This window comes from Capricornis sumatraensis, chromosome 10 (assembly GCF_032405125.1).
Source record: "Capricornis sumatraensis isolate serow.1 chromosome 10, serow.2, whole genome shotgun sequence".
Lineage (NCBI taxonomy): Eukaryota > Metazoa > Chordata > Mammalia > Artiodactyla > Bovidae > Capricornis > Capricornis sumatraensis.
This window is the reverse complement of record NC_091078.1, coordinates 53,116,207-53,133,152: the sequence shown is the minus strand read 5'-3', so window position 1 is coordinate 53,133,152 and position 16,946 is coordinate 53,116,207. Positions and strand designations below refer to the sequence as shown.

At 48.5% G+C, this 16,946-nt stretch overlaps 1 protein-coding gene and 1 non-coding gene across 2 annotated transcripts in view; one reads left to right on the top strand and one right to left on the bottom strand.

Moving 5' to 3' along the window:
- SUSD5 (sushi domain containing 5) overlaps positions 1-16,946 on the top strand; it is a 48,172-nt gene that overhangs the window by 26,783 nt on the left and 4,443 nt on the right. Inside the window, exon 5 of the mRNA XM_068983092.1 lies at positions 6,994-7,182. Coding sequence (XP_068839193.1) covers positions 6,994-7,182 — 189 coding nt within the window. The remainder of the gene's footprint in view (positions 1-6,993; positions 7,183-16,946) is intronic.
- Positions 6,583-6,654, bottom strand: TRNAC-ACA (transfer RNA cysteine (anticodon ACA)). Its single transcript has one exon. It is a non-coding gene; the product is annotated as a tRNA-Cys (tRNA).

Here is a 16,946-nt window from a genome sequence, read left to right as displayed (position 1 = left end):
GGGATGCTGTTTCTTGGGCCTTCCAGGAAAGCAGGATGGGTTCCCCAAGTTTTCCTTAGAGAGCTCTGTCCCTGACGCTCTGCCTTTGGCCCTTTAGAAAGAGCATGTAAACCACTCCCATACGGCCCCCCACTTTTCCCTGGTTGGAACCTTGTAGACAGTCAACAAGTGATTATCATATTAGGCGAGGTAAGTCACACAAAGACGAATACCATATGATATCACTTATATGTGGAATCTAAACTTTGATACAAACGAACTTCTTTACAAAACAGAAACAGATTCTCAGACCTAGAAAACAAACCCGTGGTTATCAAAGGGGAAGAGGGGTGGGAGAGAGGTAAATTAGGGGTTATTAGCACATACAGACTACTGTGTGTGTGTTTGCATATATATGTGTATACATCATGGAATCACTTGGCTGGACACCAGAAACTAACACAGCATTGTAAGTCAACTATACTGCAGTTAAAAACAAAAAATCGAAAACAAGGGAAAATCTGTGTGCCGAAGGAAGGTGGTGGGAAGCGAGAAGAGGCTCCTGGGGAGTGCACATGAGGTCTGGTTCAGCAGAGCCCGGGTGCAGCATCACCTCTAAAGCTTGCCTTTTTCCTAAAGATGCTTCACGACACTTAGCCCTGGGCTGCCACTTCTTCTCAGCAAGACAGGGAGAATGAAGGGTGCTCGCTCCAAAAACGGCAGACCTGTGCCTCACAAGCTCCGAAGGCAAACAGAGCCTGTGGCACGTGCAGGCAGCTTCCTCCTGTGTGTCTTTTTTTGAACTAAAACTCACCATGAATGTAGACGTTTCTGCTTCCTTCCACTATTTGTGTTTCACTGACAGTGAATTTCCAGCCCTGTGGTGATCTCACTTAAACTAATAAGGGAAGTTATTTTTGACCAACTGGATGCTGATTAAATGAGCTGGCTCCACTTGGGTTCTCCGGCTTTGCTTCTCTTGGCAGCTTGTTTGTGGGGTCAATGGTGTGGGGTCTGGAGGATTCAAGTCCCCTCTCACCTCCTCCCTGTTGTATCCCAAGGGTTACTTGAGGTGTGCTTCTCTTTCTCCCCCTCCAAGCTAGGGCTGGCCTGGCTGCTCTCTCCACCAGCCCACCTCATTCTCTTAGCACTGCATCCCACCCTCCACTGCACACGCTACTCCTGCCTGTATTTCCCATAAAAACAGAAATGGAATGATCTCTTCGTTAATGTCTTCAGACAGAGAACTTTCAGGGCAAGCAAGAATTTTTGAGAACAGCTAATTCCCAGGTCTACCTGCAGAGGGGTTGTGCCTCCAGGTGGGATTTGGGGAAATTCTCCAGTGGTGATGGGAGACTGAGACCAAAAAATCGCAATACTTGGAGCAGCTGATAGAACTTATCCAGTTTAGGGTCTCCCAAGGGAGTGTGGAAAATTCTGTACTCATTACCAGTTGGCACTGGCCAATTGTTAATTTATTTGTCTAGGGTAATGCAAAGCAGTGCTCAGACTTACAGGTGCTTTCAATGGATAGATAGATATACAGACACACAGACTGGTGGATGGATGGATAGATGGGTGGATGGCTGAGTGGACAGAGAGATAGATGAATGGATGGGTAAATGAATAGACAGATGATAGGTAGATAGATGAATGGATAAATTGAAGACAGATAGATGGATTGTTGGATGGATGGATAGATGAATGGAGAGATAGATGAACAGATCGGCGACAGGTAGACAGATAGCTGGAGGGGTGGGTGGGTGGATGGATGAATGGATAATTAGAGAGAAAGATGAGTGGATAGACAGATAGAGGAGGACTTTTTCACCCTTCAAGGAGTTGACAGTGTAATGATAAGGAAGAGCCGAATGACACAAAGGAGGAGGATAATTAGGGAGACTTCCTGAGGTGGTGGCAGTTGAGGTGGAATTTCATGGGGATTGTGGTTAGGGAAAGGAGGAGAGGACACTCCACACAGAGAACAGCCGGAGCACGGGCCAGACGAGGACCTTCAGACAGACAGAACAGTGGTTCCGGGGAGACGAGCTCTGGGTGAGCCCTAGTCCTAGCGCTTCAGAGAATGAACTGGGCTTGGAACATCCCTGAGGGCATCCCATCCCTGCTGGGCAAGTCTGAGGAGGCTGCAGAGGGCAGCCCAGATAATCCTATCGTAGTTGGGATTCCCAACTTGATCTATAGATTCAGTGCAATCTCAGTCATAATTCTAAGCAAGTTACTTTGTGGATATGAACAAACCAATTCTGTAATTTGTAAGGAGAGACAAAGATTCAGAATAGCTCACTCATTATTGAAGAACAAGGTTGAAGAACTGACATGATGACTTCCAGACTGGCATTAAGATGCAGAAGCCAGGACCGTGTGGTACTGGTGAAAGAAAAGACAAATATCCGTGGAAACCAATAGCCCAGAAATAGACCCACATAAATGTAGTTGACTGATCTTTGACAAAGGAGCAAAAGCTAGTCTTTTAAACATAGATGCTGGGACAACTGAACATCCACATGCAAAAGAAAAGAATCTAGACCCAGACCTCACACCTTCACAAAGTTTAACTCAAAGTGGATCATGGACCTAAATGTAAAATGCAAAACTACAGAAATCTTAGAAGATAATACAGGTGAAAACCTAGAGACCATGTGTACGGTGATGGCTTTTTCAAGACAACACCAACGGTACAATCTGTGAAAGAAATCACTGATAAGCTGGACTCCCTTAAAGTTAAAAATGTAAGCTTTGCAGAAGACTATCCAGGGAATGAAAAGACAAGCCACAGACTGCGGAAGTTCTTTGCAAAAGACATATCTACTGAAGACTCTCATGCAAAATATACAAAGTGAAGTGAGAGTCGTTCAGTCATGTCCGACTGTTTGCGACCCCACAGACTCTACAGTCCTTGGAATTCTCCAGGCCAGAATGCTCGAGTGGGTAGCTGTTCCCCTTCTCCAGGGGATCTTCCCAAGCCAGGGATCGAACCGAGGTTTCCCTCATTGCAGGCAGATTCTTTACCAGCTGAGCTTACCCGAAAAGCCCTAAAATATACAAAGAACTCTTGAAATTCAATATTAAGAAAATGAACAACTCAATTACAGAAGACACAAAAGGCATTTCCCTGATGGTCCAGTGATTAAGACTCTGTGCTCTGAATGCAGGAGGCATGAATTCAATCCCTGGTCAGGGAACTGGATCCCACATGCTGCAACTCAAACCCAGTGCAGCCAGATAAATAAAAAATAAATATTAAAAAAATATGCAAAAGACCCAGACAGATACCTCACTAGAGAAGATATACGGATGGCAAGCAAGCATAGGAAAAATTGCTCCATGTCATATGTCATCAGGGAAAGGCAAATTAAAACAACGAGATACAACTACACCTCTAGTAAAGTAGCCAAAATTCAGAACACTGATGACACCAGACAGTGGCGGGGATGTGGAGCAACAGGAACTCTCATTCCTTGCCAATGGGAATGAAAACTGACACACCCCTTTGGAAGACAGTTTGGCAGGTTCTTACCAAGCTAAACATCTTTTACCATGCGATCCGGCAGTCACAGTCCTTGATATTTACCCAAATTAGCTGGAAACTTTGTTGTTTAGTTGCTCAGTTGTGTCCAACTCTTTGTGACCCCATGGACTGTAGCTTTCTAGGCTCCTCTGTCCATGGGATTCTCCAGGCAAGAATAATGGAGTGGGTTGCCATTTCCTCCTCCAGGGGATCGTCCCAGCTCACGGATAGAACCCACGTCTCCCCTGTCTCCTGCATTGCAGGTGAATTCTCTACTGCTGAGCCATGAGGAAGGCTTAGCTGAAAACTTCAGTTCACACAAAAACCTGTACATGAATGTTTAGAGCATTTTTGACAATTTTCATAATTGTTAAAACTTGGAAGGAACTGTGATGTCTCTTCGGTAGGTGAATGGATAAATAAACCGTGGCACCGCCAGACAATGGAATATGATTCAGTGCTCAGAAGAAATGAGGGGACTTCCCTAGTGGTCCAGTGGTTAAGATTCTGTACTCCCCATGCAGGGGGCCCGGGATCGATCACTGGTCAGGAAACTAGATCCCACATGCCACAGCTAAGACGGGCACAGCCAAATAAATGAATAAATAAGAAAAAGTTATTAAAAGAAGTGAGCTATCAAGCCATGAAAAGACATGAAAGAAACTTAAAATGCATATTATGAAATGAAAGAAGCCAGTCTCAAGAGGCTTCCTACTACATGATTCCAACTAAATGACATTCTAGAGAGAGCAAAACTAAGGGGACAGTAAAAGGATTGATGGTTGCCTGGAGTTAGGAGCAACGAACAGACGAAGCACAGAGGATTTTTAGGGCAGTGAAACTATTTTGTGTAATACTACAATGGTGGATATATGTAATTACACATTGCTCAAAACCCATAGAATGTGGAACACCAAAAGTGAACGCATAGGTAACCGTGGACTGTGTGTGATAATGACATGTACGCTCATCAGTTGTAATGAACATACCGCTGTGGTCCATGCTGTGCCCGGTGGAGAAATCTCTGTACCTGTACCTTCCACTCAATTTTGCTGTGAACCTAAACCAGCTCCAAAAATTAGCTTATTTTTTTAAAGCAGGGACTCAGTAATAAATATTCAGTTCAGTTCAGTCGCTCAGTCGTGTCCAACTCTTTGCAACCCCATGGACTGCAGCACGCCAAGCTTCCCTGTCCATCACCAACTCCTGGAACTTACTCAAACTCATGTCCGTTGCGTCAGTGATACCATCCAACCATCTCATTTCTCTATCATCCCCTTCTCCTCCCGCCTTCGATCTTTCCCAGCATCAGGGTCTTTTCCAATGAGTCAGTTCTTCGCATCAGGTGGCCAAAGTACTGGAGTTTCAGCTTCAGCATCAGTCCTTCCAATGAATAGTCACGACTGATTTCCTTTAGGATTGGCTGGTTGGATCTCCTTGCAGTCCAAGGGACTCTCAAGAGTCTTCTGCAATACCACAGTTCAAAGGCATCAATACTTCAGCGCTCAGCTTTCTTTATAGTCTGACTCTCACATCAATACATGATTATTGGAAAAATCATAGCTTTGACTAGATGGACCTTTGTTGGTAAAGTAAGGTCTCTGCTTTTTAATATGCTGTATAGTTTAGTCATAGCTTTTCTTCCAAGGAGCAGGAGTCTTTTAATTTCATGGCTGCAGTCACCATCTGCAGTGACCAATCTAACCCATTTATGGGCTTTCCCAATGGCTCAGCAGTAAAGAATCCACCTGCCAATGCAGGAGACGTGGGTTTGATTTCTGGGTTAGGCAGATGTCCTGGAGGAGGGCATGGCAACCCACTCCAGTATTCTTGCCTGGGAAATCCCATGGACAGAGGAGCCTGGTGGGCTGCAGTCCATGGGGTTGCAAAGAGTCAGACAGGTCTAAGCACACACATGCACACACATACACACACACACACACACACAGATGCACAGACACATACACATATATAATTGTCTTTGTGTGTGCTGTAATGTAAATGTTGTTGAGTCACTAAGTCCTGTCTGACTCTTAGCGACCCCATGGACTGCAGCCCACCAGGCTCCTCTGTCCATGGGATTTCCCAGGCAAGAATACTGGAGTGGGTTGCCGTTTCTTACTCCAGGAGATCTTCCCAACCCAGGGATTGAATCTGCTTCTCTTAGTCTCCTGCATTGGCAGAAGTGTGTTACTCCTTGGAAGAAAAGTTATGACCAACCTAGATAGTATATTCAAAAGCAGAGACATTACTTTGCCAACTAAGGTCCGTCTAGTCAAGGCTATGGTTTTTCCTCTGGTCATGTATGGATGTGAGAGTTGGACTGTGAAGAAGGCTGAGCGCCGAAGAATTGATGCTTTTGAACTGTAGTGTTGGAGAAGACTCTTGAGGGTCCCTTGGACTGCAAGGAGATCCAACCAGTCCATTCTGAAGGAGATCAACCCTGGGATTTCTTTGGAAGGAATGATGCTAAAGCTGAAACTCCAGTACTTTGGCCACCTCATGCGAAGAGTTGACTCATTGGAAAAGACTCTGATGCTGGGAGGGATTGGGGGCAGGAGGAGAAGGGGACGACCGAGGATGAGATGGCTGGACAGCATCACGGACTCGATGGACGTGAGTCTGAGTGAACTCTGGGAGATGGTGATGGACAGGGAGGCCTGGAGTGCTGCGATTCATGGGGTCGCAAAGAGTCGGACACAACTGAGCGACTGAACTGAACTGAACTCCAGGAGATCTTCTCAACCCAGGGATTGAACCTGCTTCTCTTAGTCTCCTGCACTGGCAGAAGTGTTCTTTACTGCTAGTGCTCCCTAGGAAACGCTTTATATCTGTATCTGCATTTATTTGTAAAAACCAAACTGGTAGCAGGGTTATCTTCAGGGTCAAGGTTGGGGGAAGGGAGAGGCAACTTCTATTCTATAGTTTGTAAAGGTTTGAAAGTGAAAGTGAAGTCGCTCGGTCGCGTCTGACTCTTTGCAACTCCATAGACTGTAGCCCGCCAGGCTCCTTCATCCATGGGATTCTCCAGGCAAGAGTACTGGAGTGGGTTGCCATTCCCTTCTCCAGGGGATTTCCCTACCCAGGGATCGAACCCGGGTCTCCTGCATTGTAGGCAGATGCTTTACCATCTGAGCCACCAGGGAAATCCGAGTTTAGTATTTGTCAAAGAGCATCTACCATCTATATAAATAAGGCAAAAAGAACTTGCTGCTGGGCATTGCCTCTGGTCCTGTTGCCTGGCAGTTTAAAAATACAAAGCTATATTGGAGCGCACACAATTCAGTCAACATCTGAGTGCCTGCTTTATCTGAGCCAGGCACTCAACCAGGTGTGGGGGATGCCAGGGTGAAGGTGATCTCCGTTCAGGGTGCAGGCAGCACCGGTGAGGGAAGAGGGGGTCGCTTTTTTCGGTTTTTTATTTCTCTCAGGGTGAAAAAGTTCTGCAGAGTTTGGGGAAACTTACTGTGCTTCCTTGTCCGCAGAGAAGCCGTGTGGAGACCCGCCCTCGTTCCCACACACCATCCTGCAGGGCCGCACCGGCTTGGAGATGGGGGACGAGTTGCTGTACGTGTGCGCCCCGGGCCACGTGACTGGCCAACGCGAAACGGCCTTCACCCTGCTGTGCGACAGCTGCGGGGAGTGGTACGGGCTGGTCCAGGCCTGCGGGAAAGGTAAGCAGGAAGGCAACTCCATGATCGCTGTGTGGATGGCGCCCCTGCGGCCTTGCTCTACCCCCTACGCTGCCCCTTGTGTCTGATTGAAATTATACGGTGGTGGTTTAGTAGCGAAGTCATGTCCAACTCTTGTGACCCCATGGACTGTGTCCCGCCAGGCTCCGATGTCCATAATCCAGGCAAGAACACTAGATGGGATTGCCATTTCCTCCTCCAGGGGATCTTCCCAACCCAGGGATCGAACTCAAGTCTCCCGCATTGGCAGGCGGATTCTTTACCACTGAGCCAGCAGGGAAGCCTGAATGAAATTATAGCTGAGGCTAAAAAGACTCCTGGGGGCAGAGCTCCCCAAACCTGATCTGACTCCCCGAGACGTTCCCCATTCCCTCAGCAGCATTTACCTGGGGGAGTGAGTCTTCTGCCTCCCACCCCTGCCCAGCCCCTTGGGAATTCTCCCAGCGAATTAAATTTCTCTCTCTCCTGTGACTCCTGCACCGTGGACCTCATGCCGACCCTGCATTGCTCCCTGACCTCACAGGTCTCCTCCCTCCCCAGGACTCCTTCAGGGCCACCTTCCTGATGCCCCATGACATCTGAGTACCAAGCGGAAGTTGGCTCTATAGAGGGGAAGGACTCCAGCACCACGATGCTACTGAATTTATAGGGCAGTTTGTCCCCAGGATGCCCAGCAGATCATGCGGTAGAACCGTGATGACACTAGGGTGCTGTCCTGTCTGTGAGCTTCACCCGTGTTGCGGCCTGAGCTGTGGTTTGTTGTGTTCATTGCAGTTCACTTTCCATGGTGTGAACACACTGCCCATGGCTTCTGCTGATGGTCATTTGCCTTGTTCTCACGTTCTGATCGTCACAAGCTTACGCTGCCATGATCGTTCCCATCTACATCATTCATTTCACACCTGAACACCTTTCTGTTGGCTTTTGGGAGAGGTGTCACCGCCCATGGAATAGGTAGGTGTTCAGCTTCTGTGGACGCTGCCAGAGAGTTTCCTAAAGGGTTTTGACCATTTTCCTCTCCCACCAGCTGTGTGGAAGAGTTCTGCTTCAGCATCCTTCCTCACCAAGCTTCAGGAGCGTGAGACTTTCTACCTTTCTGCTAAGCTGGTGACTGCTCTGTCAGATCCATTTCTCTACCCAAGTAGAACCTCTGTCCAACACGTTTGCCCATTTCTCTGATTGACTTGATTAGGCATCTTCCTGGTGGCTCAGATGGTCAAGAATCTGCCTACAATGCAGGAGTCCCCGGGTTCAATCCCTGGGTAGGGAAGATCCCCTGGAATAGGGCATGGCAACCGACTCCAGTATTCTTGTCTGGAGAATCCCATGGATAACGGAGGAACCTGGCAGGCTACTCTAGTCTGACTCCAAGAGTTGGATACAGCTGAGGGACTAACACGCATATAATGTAGGATTTCTTCTTTATATAAAACCTTATGTGTTAAAATTTTCTCTCTCACTCTGTGGCTTATGTTTTTCCCCTTGGAGTGTTTTTTGATGAATACTGAGATTTTGTCATTGTTGTCTCAAACTCTCTGTGTGCAACTTAAAATTTTTTTTTCCTGTGTGCAATTTGTAAACAAATTTCTGTTTTTTAGTTATTATAGACTGACAGGTTTTGGTAAACTGCAATAAAAATGAATTAGCATAAAGCTAAAGCAAAGATATTCCAGATATAAATAAAAATAGACATAAAATTCCCCCATCAAATTGTTACAAAAACTTCTAAAAACTTCCTACTTGCTTGTCACATTCTCGTAACAAAGTGACAGCCTGGGACAAGTCCTTGAAACACAGTTTGAGCCATTTCCCAGCACTTTGCTCGGTTGCTGGTGTCTTGTGGCAGGCAGGAGCTCCTCCAGTCCTAATGGATTCACCCGTCCGAAAAGAATCAGGCTGAAGACCTGCCTTCCTGTTTGCTGAGGGTGTCACCTCACAGCAGACCCGCGCGCACCCTGAGGTGTGAGTGAGCCGGCTGCATCTCTGGCGCTGTATCATCCCACGAGCCACACCCACCCTGCCAATGGGCTGTTTACTGGCCCCAGCAGAATGAGCACTATAATGCAGGTCTTGTGTGTCTGAAATGGTGTTTATTTTCTCACCGCAAAGCAGAGTTGTTGGAGCTTTCAGTTGCTGGTCAGGAATTTTGATTTCTACACTTGGCTGAACACACAGACTGTTATGGTTTTCAGTATCTGTGTCACTGTAAGTGTGCGTTACAAGAACATTGTCACCAGCTATTCGACTCCACCTTTACATGTTCATTTTTCCAGTGAACTTTTTTGATTTAAGGAGCTTTTTCAAATTGGAGAGGAGTCATCTTGGGCAGGGTGGACCAAACCAGATTTTGGAGTTGGATGTGTCTGACTTTGAACAACAACATGCTTTGTACAACTGCCCGGCCATTCATTCATTCACTCTCTCCCCCTCCCTTCATCTGGCAGGGTCCAAGCTACTGTGTAATCAAGATTGAGCAAAATTGTCCCAACCCTAAAGGTAACTGGTAAACTGAGTGCCTTAGAAGAGACAGAAAAGCCACAGATGATGAGGCAAAAGGCAAAGCTAGAAAATGAGGCTTCATAGAAGGTGAAATTTTAAAGGAAGTGTATGTTTCCAGGTGGAAGAAGTGCTCAAAGGATGTACAGATCCAGTCCATGGACGCTAAAAAGTGTACACTGGCTTCCAAGTATCAGAAGATTCTGGAAGCCTCGTGTTTTCCGCGTGTATCTGAGGCATGGAATATACCTAGGCAGCACTGCAGTGATCCCAGGAACGAGCTGGAGGGAGGAAGAGAGCCAAGGCAGGCAACTGCTGCTGTTCACCAGGACGTGGGTCGGGTGGGGCGCAAAGGGTGGGGCCGGAGGAGGGTCAGGCGCCCAGCGAGGAGGCCAGGTGGCTTTGTTTTGTCTGCCTGCTGGCTGCTGTTATTCTAAGATGGGAAGTACATCACTCAGAACAGGACCTGTGATATGGTCTGAGCCCAGTGGAACCCAGTGAAGCTCCAATCTTCTGGCCACCTGTTCCAAAGAGCCGACTCATTGGAAAAGACCCGACTCATTGGAAAAGACCCTGAGGCTGGGAAGGATTGAGGGCAGGAAGAGAACTGGGCAACAGAGAATGAGATGGTTGGAAGGTATCACTGACTCAATGGACGTGAGTTTGAGCAAGCTCCGTGAGATGGTGAAGGACAGGGAAGCCTGGTGTGCTGCAGTCCACGGGGCTGCAAAGAGTCAGACCTGACTGAGCAACTGAACATGAAGGGTCCTTCTTTCCCTTTCACTCTTGTGCTGATGGAGGAGGGTATTAGGCCCCCGCACTGAAGGATGTAAAGATTTGTGTGATGCTGGCTTCGTTTCTCCGTGCATTATTGACTCCAGCCCCCTGTACAACAGACAGTCAAAGCAGGCAGCGACTCTAGCTGTCTAATACTTGGGTGAGAAATTAGTCGCCGCCAGCAGGCGTCTCAAATTCTGGAGACAGCCGCTGATCCTTCCAGAAAGGCATGGCCCGTGTGGCTTTATGACTCAAGGGAGACCCCGTGGGCAGTCAGCTGGTAACTTTCTAACATGTGGCTCTCAGGCCCTCCAGACCTGTGGCCCTGTTGTCTCACCTCCCCAGGGAGCACGTGTCACCTCTGCCCTGGGCTTAGCCACTACCCCTCACTACACATCAGAGCCCCCACCACAGAGCATTTCCTTCTGTTCCCTGTGAGCTGCTGGAGCCCACTCCAAGCCCTCTGGCAGAACCTGCTCCAGAGGTTCCTGCCCTTTATTCCCCTCACAACCTCTCCAGATCCAGAGAGCCTCAAGGCCCGGGAACGTTGGAGATCAAGTGTTAAAAGAACCTGGAGCTCAGATGACTTTGGTCTGAGATTCTAGGGGGTTGGAGGCTCTGGGCTACTAGGAAGACTGTTTCACTCAAATTTGTCTTGTTTGGGCATGTTGAAGACTTGAGTTAGATTCTCTAAAAGCAGAGCCTAATCACACGTAGATGGCTTGTTGAGGGTGAGTAAGGGAGGCAGGGAAGGTGAGAGGGGAGGAGTTAAGGATACAGTCTCAGGTGGATTCTTGCTTTGCCTGATCCCTTGGGGAGCTAGGGAGCATGAACTGCACCATGTGGTCCCACTTGGAAGCACGGGGACCGGCCTGAGCTCCTCTGTTCTAGTCTGTCATTGGCTGCAGGCTGCTGCCCATGGAGGGCAAAATGAAAGTGTTACTCACTCAGTCGTGTCCAACTCTGTGCAACCCCATGGACTGTAGCCCGCCAGGCTCCTCTGCCCATGGAATTTTCCAGGCAAGAATACTAGAGTGGGTTGCCATTCCTTTACTCCAGGGGATCTTCCTGACCAAGGGAATCGAACCCAGGTCTCCTGAACTGCAGGCATCAGGTGGCTTGTAATTAAGGCCCCCATTCCTCCAAGGGCATGCATGTTCATTAGTGTTTTATGAATCTGTAAGAATAAAGATATTTAACCTAGTGTTAGTAATGCCTTATACTGCACATTTTCCCATTTACAGAGTTTTCAAATGTATTATCACACTGACTTCAGAGCTGCTGTAGGCACTAGAAAAAATTACTTGCTATATACTAGATAGGTAAACTGAGGAACAAATAAATTGATAGTATTGAATATATATCAAATACAATTTTGACTTGGGGATATTTAACCTAATGACCTCTGCTACCAATATATTGAATATTAATAGAAATGAAGATTCAGTGATATTACTCTTCTTTCTTTTTTCATTACTTGGGTTTTTATTAAAACCTTCTTTTTCTCATCACTCATAGAAATTCTCCCTTCTCTAGAGGAAGGGCAGCTGTTGCTTATTAAGGCATCAGTTCAGTAGAGCAGATGTTAAAAAAAAAATGCTTTTAATCCATTAGTAACGTGGGGACTGCCTGAATGGGCGTGATGAAATTTAAACTTTGTGATGGTGGTCACCAACTTGATGGACATGAGGCTGAGCTAGCTCCGGGAGTTGGTGATGGTCAGGGAAGCCTGGCATGCGTGCTGTGGTCCATGTAGTCACAAAGAGTCGGATGTGACTGAGCGACTGAACTGAACTAAATGGTGAGCAGGCGTGAATGCACAGGGGCACATCCACCCAGAGGGGTCAGACAGTAGATGGTGCAGGAGGGCGCCTCAGCCACACACTAACCACCCAGGTTGTCCGTTCACTGTGACATTAAGGTCCAGCCTCAAGTGGTGATGGTGAGGTCTCTCACTGATGCACAGGGACTTCAGCCTTGACCATCAACCTGAAGGGTGAGGGCTTAACTGCCATTTTTTCCCTCCTCTGTGTTGGTACTTCTCTAGTTTTGGGTCCTAGAGTCCAGGGTTGGGTCTGGCCATTTTGTTTTCCCTTCTATCTGAATCCACACATCTTCTTGGTTTACGTTCCCGGTTGGGCAGCACAGAACATCCGTCCTACCTCTCTAATGTTCTCAGTGTTAGTCGCTCAGTCGTGTCTGACTCTTTGTGACCCCAGGGACGGTAGCCCACCAGGCTCCTCTGTCCATGGAACTCTGCAGGCAAGAATACTGGGGTGGGTTGCCTTTCCCTTCTCCAGGGGATCTTACCAACCTGGGGATCAAACCTGCAGGCAGATGCTTTACCACTGAGCCACCAGGGAAGCCCAGTGTTTTCAGTGCTACATGCTCAGCATCTGACTGTAACTGGTTATTGCCTCCCTATAGAAAAGTCCCGGTGCTTTGCGCTTTAGCTGTGTGTGCAGATTTCCATGCTATGTTGCGTTTTCCTTGGGCTTTTTATTATACCAAGTCCCATACAGTCTTCAAGGCCATATCCATCTCTGGCCACTGGCACCCTAGGGACAGCCTCTGACCTCCCACCACTCCACGTGGCTGCCCCTGGCCACATGACCACAGGGCCACGTGCAGTTTCCAGGGCACGCTGACTGCTCCCTGCTCGCTGTCCTGGCCCCTCGGTGCCTCTGACACCGCTGCCCGGTGCTTTCCCTGGTGGCTCTGCCGTCTCCTGACTCAGCACCCTGTGGTCCCATGGCCTCTGCAGAGTAGCCCAGGATTGACACCCCAGGATGGGAGAGACTCATAGACCCTTGCTCTCTGATTTACCCCATGTTTCTCCCTGGAGAAGGAAATGGCAACCCACTCCAGTATTCTTGCCTAGAGAATCCCATGGACAGAGGAGCTTGGTGGGCTACAGTCCCTGGGTCGCAAAGCGTCGGACACGACTGAGTGACTTCATTTTCACTTTCTCCTTTAAAGGTGGCTTCCCCGGTGACTCAGACAGTAAAGAATCTGCCTGCAATGCAGAAGACCCAGGTTCAGTCTCTAGATTGGGCAGATCCCCTGGAGAAGGTAATGGCAACCCACTCCAGTATTCTTGCCTGAGAATCTTATGGATGGAGGAGCCTGGCGGGATACATACAGTTCATGGGGTCACAAAGAGTGCAGCACGACTGAGTGACCAACACTCCACTTCTCCTCTAAAACTTGCCCTGACAAAGGGTATCTGCTAGGCTCTGAGAAGCCTTTGAGATCTTCCACCTCAAGCTCCATGGTTCTGTTTGTGCATTCGGGTCTGTGGTATCAGGAAAGTGAGTGACCCCAAGCTTGACCTCAGTCTGCCAGCCCCACCACCTCTGAGTCCCACAACAGATAGACTGAGGTTCTCGCTCCCTTCTCGGGTCTGCTGCGGCTGTGGCAACAAGACTTGTTCCCCCGTTGGGCACTGAGGGCACTGTCATAAACAGTGCCAAACCTGTCTCATGTTATCTCTGTCTTGGGAGTTGTCTTTTGTTTTTGTTCTGTTTTTTGACAACTCTCTTGAGGCTTAATTTGCATACAAGAAATGGTACCCATTTAAAATATACAAGTCCTGGTGGTTCAGTGGCTAAGGTACCACGCTCCCAAGGCTGGGGGCCTGGGTTTGATCGGTGGTCAGGGAACGAGATCCCACATGCTTCGACTAAGACCTGGCCTAGCTAAATAAGGGAAACCACCCGCAGAACCAAATTACAGAATATGTCCATCTTCCCCAAGCCTCCTCATGCTCCTTTCTGATAGGGGAGTTTTATATGCTTAATCCTAGCTCATCTTCACAAGTCTGAGTAGAAACAGCCACCTCCCACTGACAGATGGGACCACTGAGGGACAGAGAGGCTCGGTAACTTCCTGTATCAGCCAGCCAGAAAGCAGCAGAGCCAAGATGTAAAACCAGGCATGTCTCATCCCGGCATCTGCGTCGTGTCCGTGTGCTTCTCTGGGGCCTCTCAAAGCGTGAGGGCAGAGCAGGGCTGGCTTTGCAAACGAGCTGTTCTCTCACCAAGTTTCTTTGCTATTTTCTCTCATTTCTGAAGCCCTTCTTTTGTTTTCTTAAATTAACTTCAATGTCTGTTTTTCTCCATCTTCTAGACTTCCTTCATGGAATAAAAGCCAGACACTGAACTGAATTTAGAATTGCCTTGTCAATGTTGCCATATTTGTTCAGAAGTTCATTGAACCAGTGGTTATTTCTGGCTTGTCTGGTTGCCTTTTTTCAAAATTACTATTTTTAAAGGCTGTGTAGCCAAGACCAGAGGGGAAAAAAGAAGGCATGTGTGGGCTTCCAGAGACGCAATGACATGAAAAAGCATGGAAGCGGCAGCACTTGGAGAGCCCAGCGTTCTGGGCTCCGGCTTGTACACTCCTGCCCTGGATAAAGGCACGGCCTGGGTGCCCCTTTTTACCCCTGACTCCTATTGATCTGTAGTCTTGTGTTTTCCTAAAGTAACAGTTAATTATAAACACAGGGAGGGATTTGATTTTTCCCAAGAGAGTCCATGAAGTTTACATTTCCTGGACCCGTTGGTCTAAACCAGAAGGCTGGGCATTGTGCAGGCCAGGTTTCAGGAGGGCGTGGGGGAGGGGAGGGTGGGGCAAGGGGAGGGGGGCACAGTTTCTGGATGGCTCGGGAGAGCTCAGACTGGAAAGCAGGGAGAGGCAAGAGAAATAGCACCTCGACAGGCAAAGAGCTGGTGTTCCCCATCGTGATGGCAGAATGTAACTTGGGGTTGACATTCAGTGAGTAACAAACTTTACCGTTACTCAGGAGGGGAAAAACAGGCTTGGGATACTTTGCCATGAGTAGACTCTTTGTAAACAGTTGGTGTCTGTGTCTTCATTTGAGGTTTTGGTGTGGCTGAGACTGTGACATAATGAGAGCCTGTTTCTGAGTCAGACCTTGACCTGAGAGCCTGGGCAGACAGGAAAGGCTTGGCTCGGAGCCCCGGGCTGCTGTCCAGGGATGCTCTAGACCCAGAGAGCTCTGAGGGCAGAATCTCCAGATGGACAGAGAGATACACACAGAGCTCAGAGTGACCCTAAGAGTCCAGGTCAGGGCAGGCCCACCAGGCAGGAGGGGGCTTATTGTTGTAGTCCAGTCACTAAGTCGTGTCCCTCTCCTTGCAACCCCATGGACTGCGGCATGTCAGGCTTCCCTGTCCTTCACAATCTCCCGGAGTTTGCTTCAGTTCACATCCATTGAGTCGATGATGCCATCCAACCATCTCATCTCAAATCCCCAGCTCTAACATCATACACTAGGCCAGTGTTCCCTATATAAGAAGCGAGGGTGGAGGAGAACATGGCTCCTTTCCTGCCCATATTCCAGGTGCCTTTTGACTTCTTGAGCTCATAGGGTGGGTTACATGGGAAAAGGAATTTAGCTGAGATTGATTATGTCCAGTACTGGGACTCAGAGGTTGTTTACCATTCTTTAATACTGTCATAAACCAAATAATACCCTGGCTGAAGACAGCCAGTGCTGAGCAGGGGAGAAACCAGGAGGACCCCTGAAACAAATGGGTTTTAGCAGCTGCTAGGAACGTCCCCCAAATGCCCTCCCGGGCCAGCAAACCGTGAGCATCGTCTCCTTGAATCCACCTCGTAGCGTCATCATGGCAGCAGCTCTGCTTGTGGAAACCTGGGGAGCCAGATATCGCGAGAGTGCAGCCTCACGTGGGCACCAAAATCTGTTCTCTAAAGTGGTTCCAGGTGCTGGCAGCTCCAAAGCCAGTAAAGAAAAGGTTGATGGGAAGGTAAGTTTGCATTATTTTGGAGGCGGGCAACTAGGGGTAGGGTGTTGTCCAAAGGCGGACTCCTTCCCCCACTCCCACCCCCGACAACCAATGGGCAAGAGCTTTTAAAGGGGAGTTTGGGAGGCATGTGGGCAGACGGAAGGAGCTACATACAGAAACAGCACAGTCAGCTCCGAGTCTTCTTGATTGTTTTAAGTACCGTTAATCTTCATTTCCAGGGTTGGCTGGTTCCCATTTCTTTGAGGCCAGTTCTCAGAATTGTGGCAGCTCATGTCAGGCTACCGTCTGGTCTTCTTCCACCTGCTGGGGGTTTCCGTGTCTACAAAACAGCCTTCTTCGAGTTGTAGTAGTAACATCAAAGATCATGGGTCGAGCTTCCCCGGTGGTCCAGTGGTTAAGAGTCCACCCTGCAATGCCTGGGACACTGGTTCGATCCCTGGCCTGGGAGGATCCCACGTGCTGTGGAGCAACTAAGCCCGTGCACCGCAACTACTGTGCCTCCGCTCTAGAGCCCGGTAACTGCAACTACTGAAGCCTGCATGCCTAGAGCCCGTGTTCTGCAACAAGAGAAGCCAGCTCAATGGAAAGCCTGTGCACCACAACGGCAGAGTAGGCCCTGCTCTCTGCAACTAGAGAAAGCCCTCGTGCAGCGACGAAGACTCACCATAACCAAAAAATAAA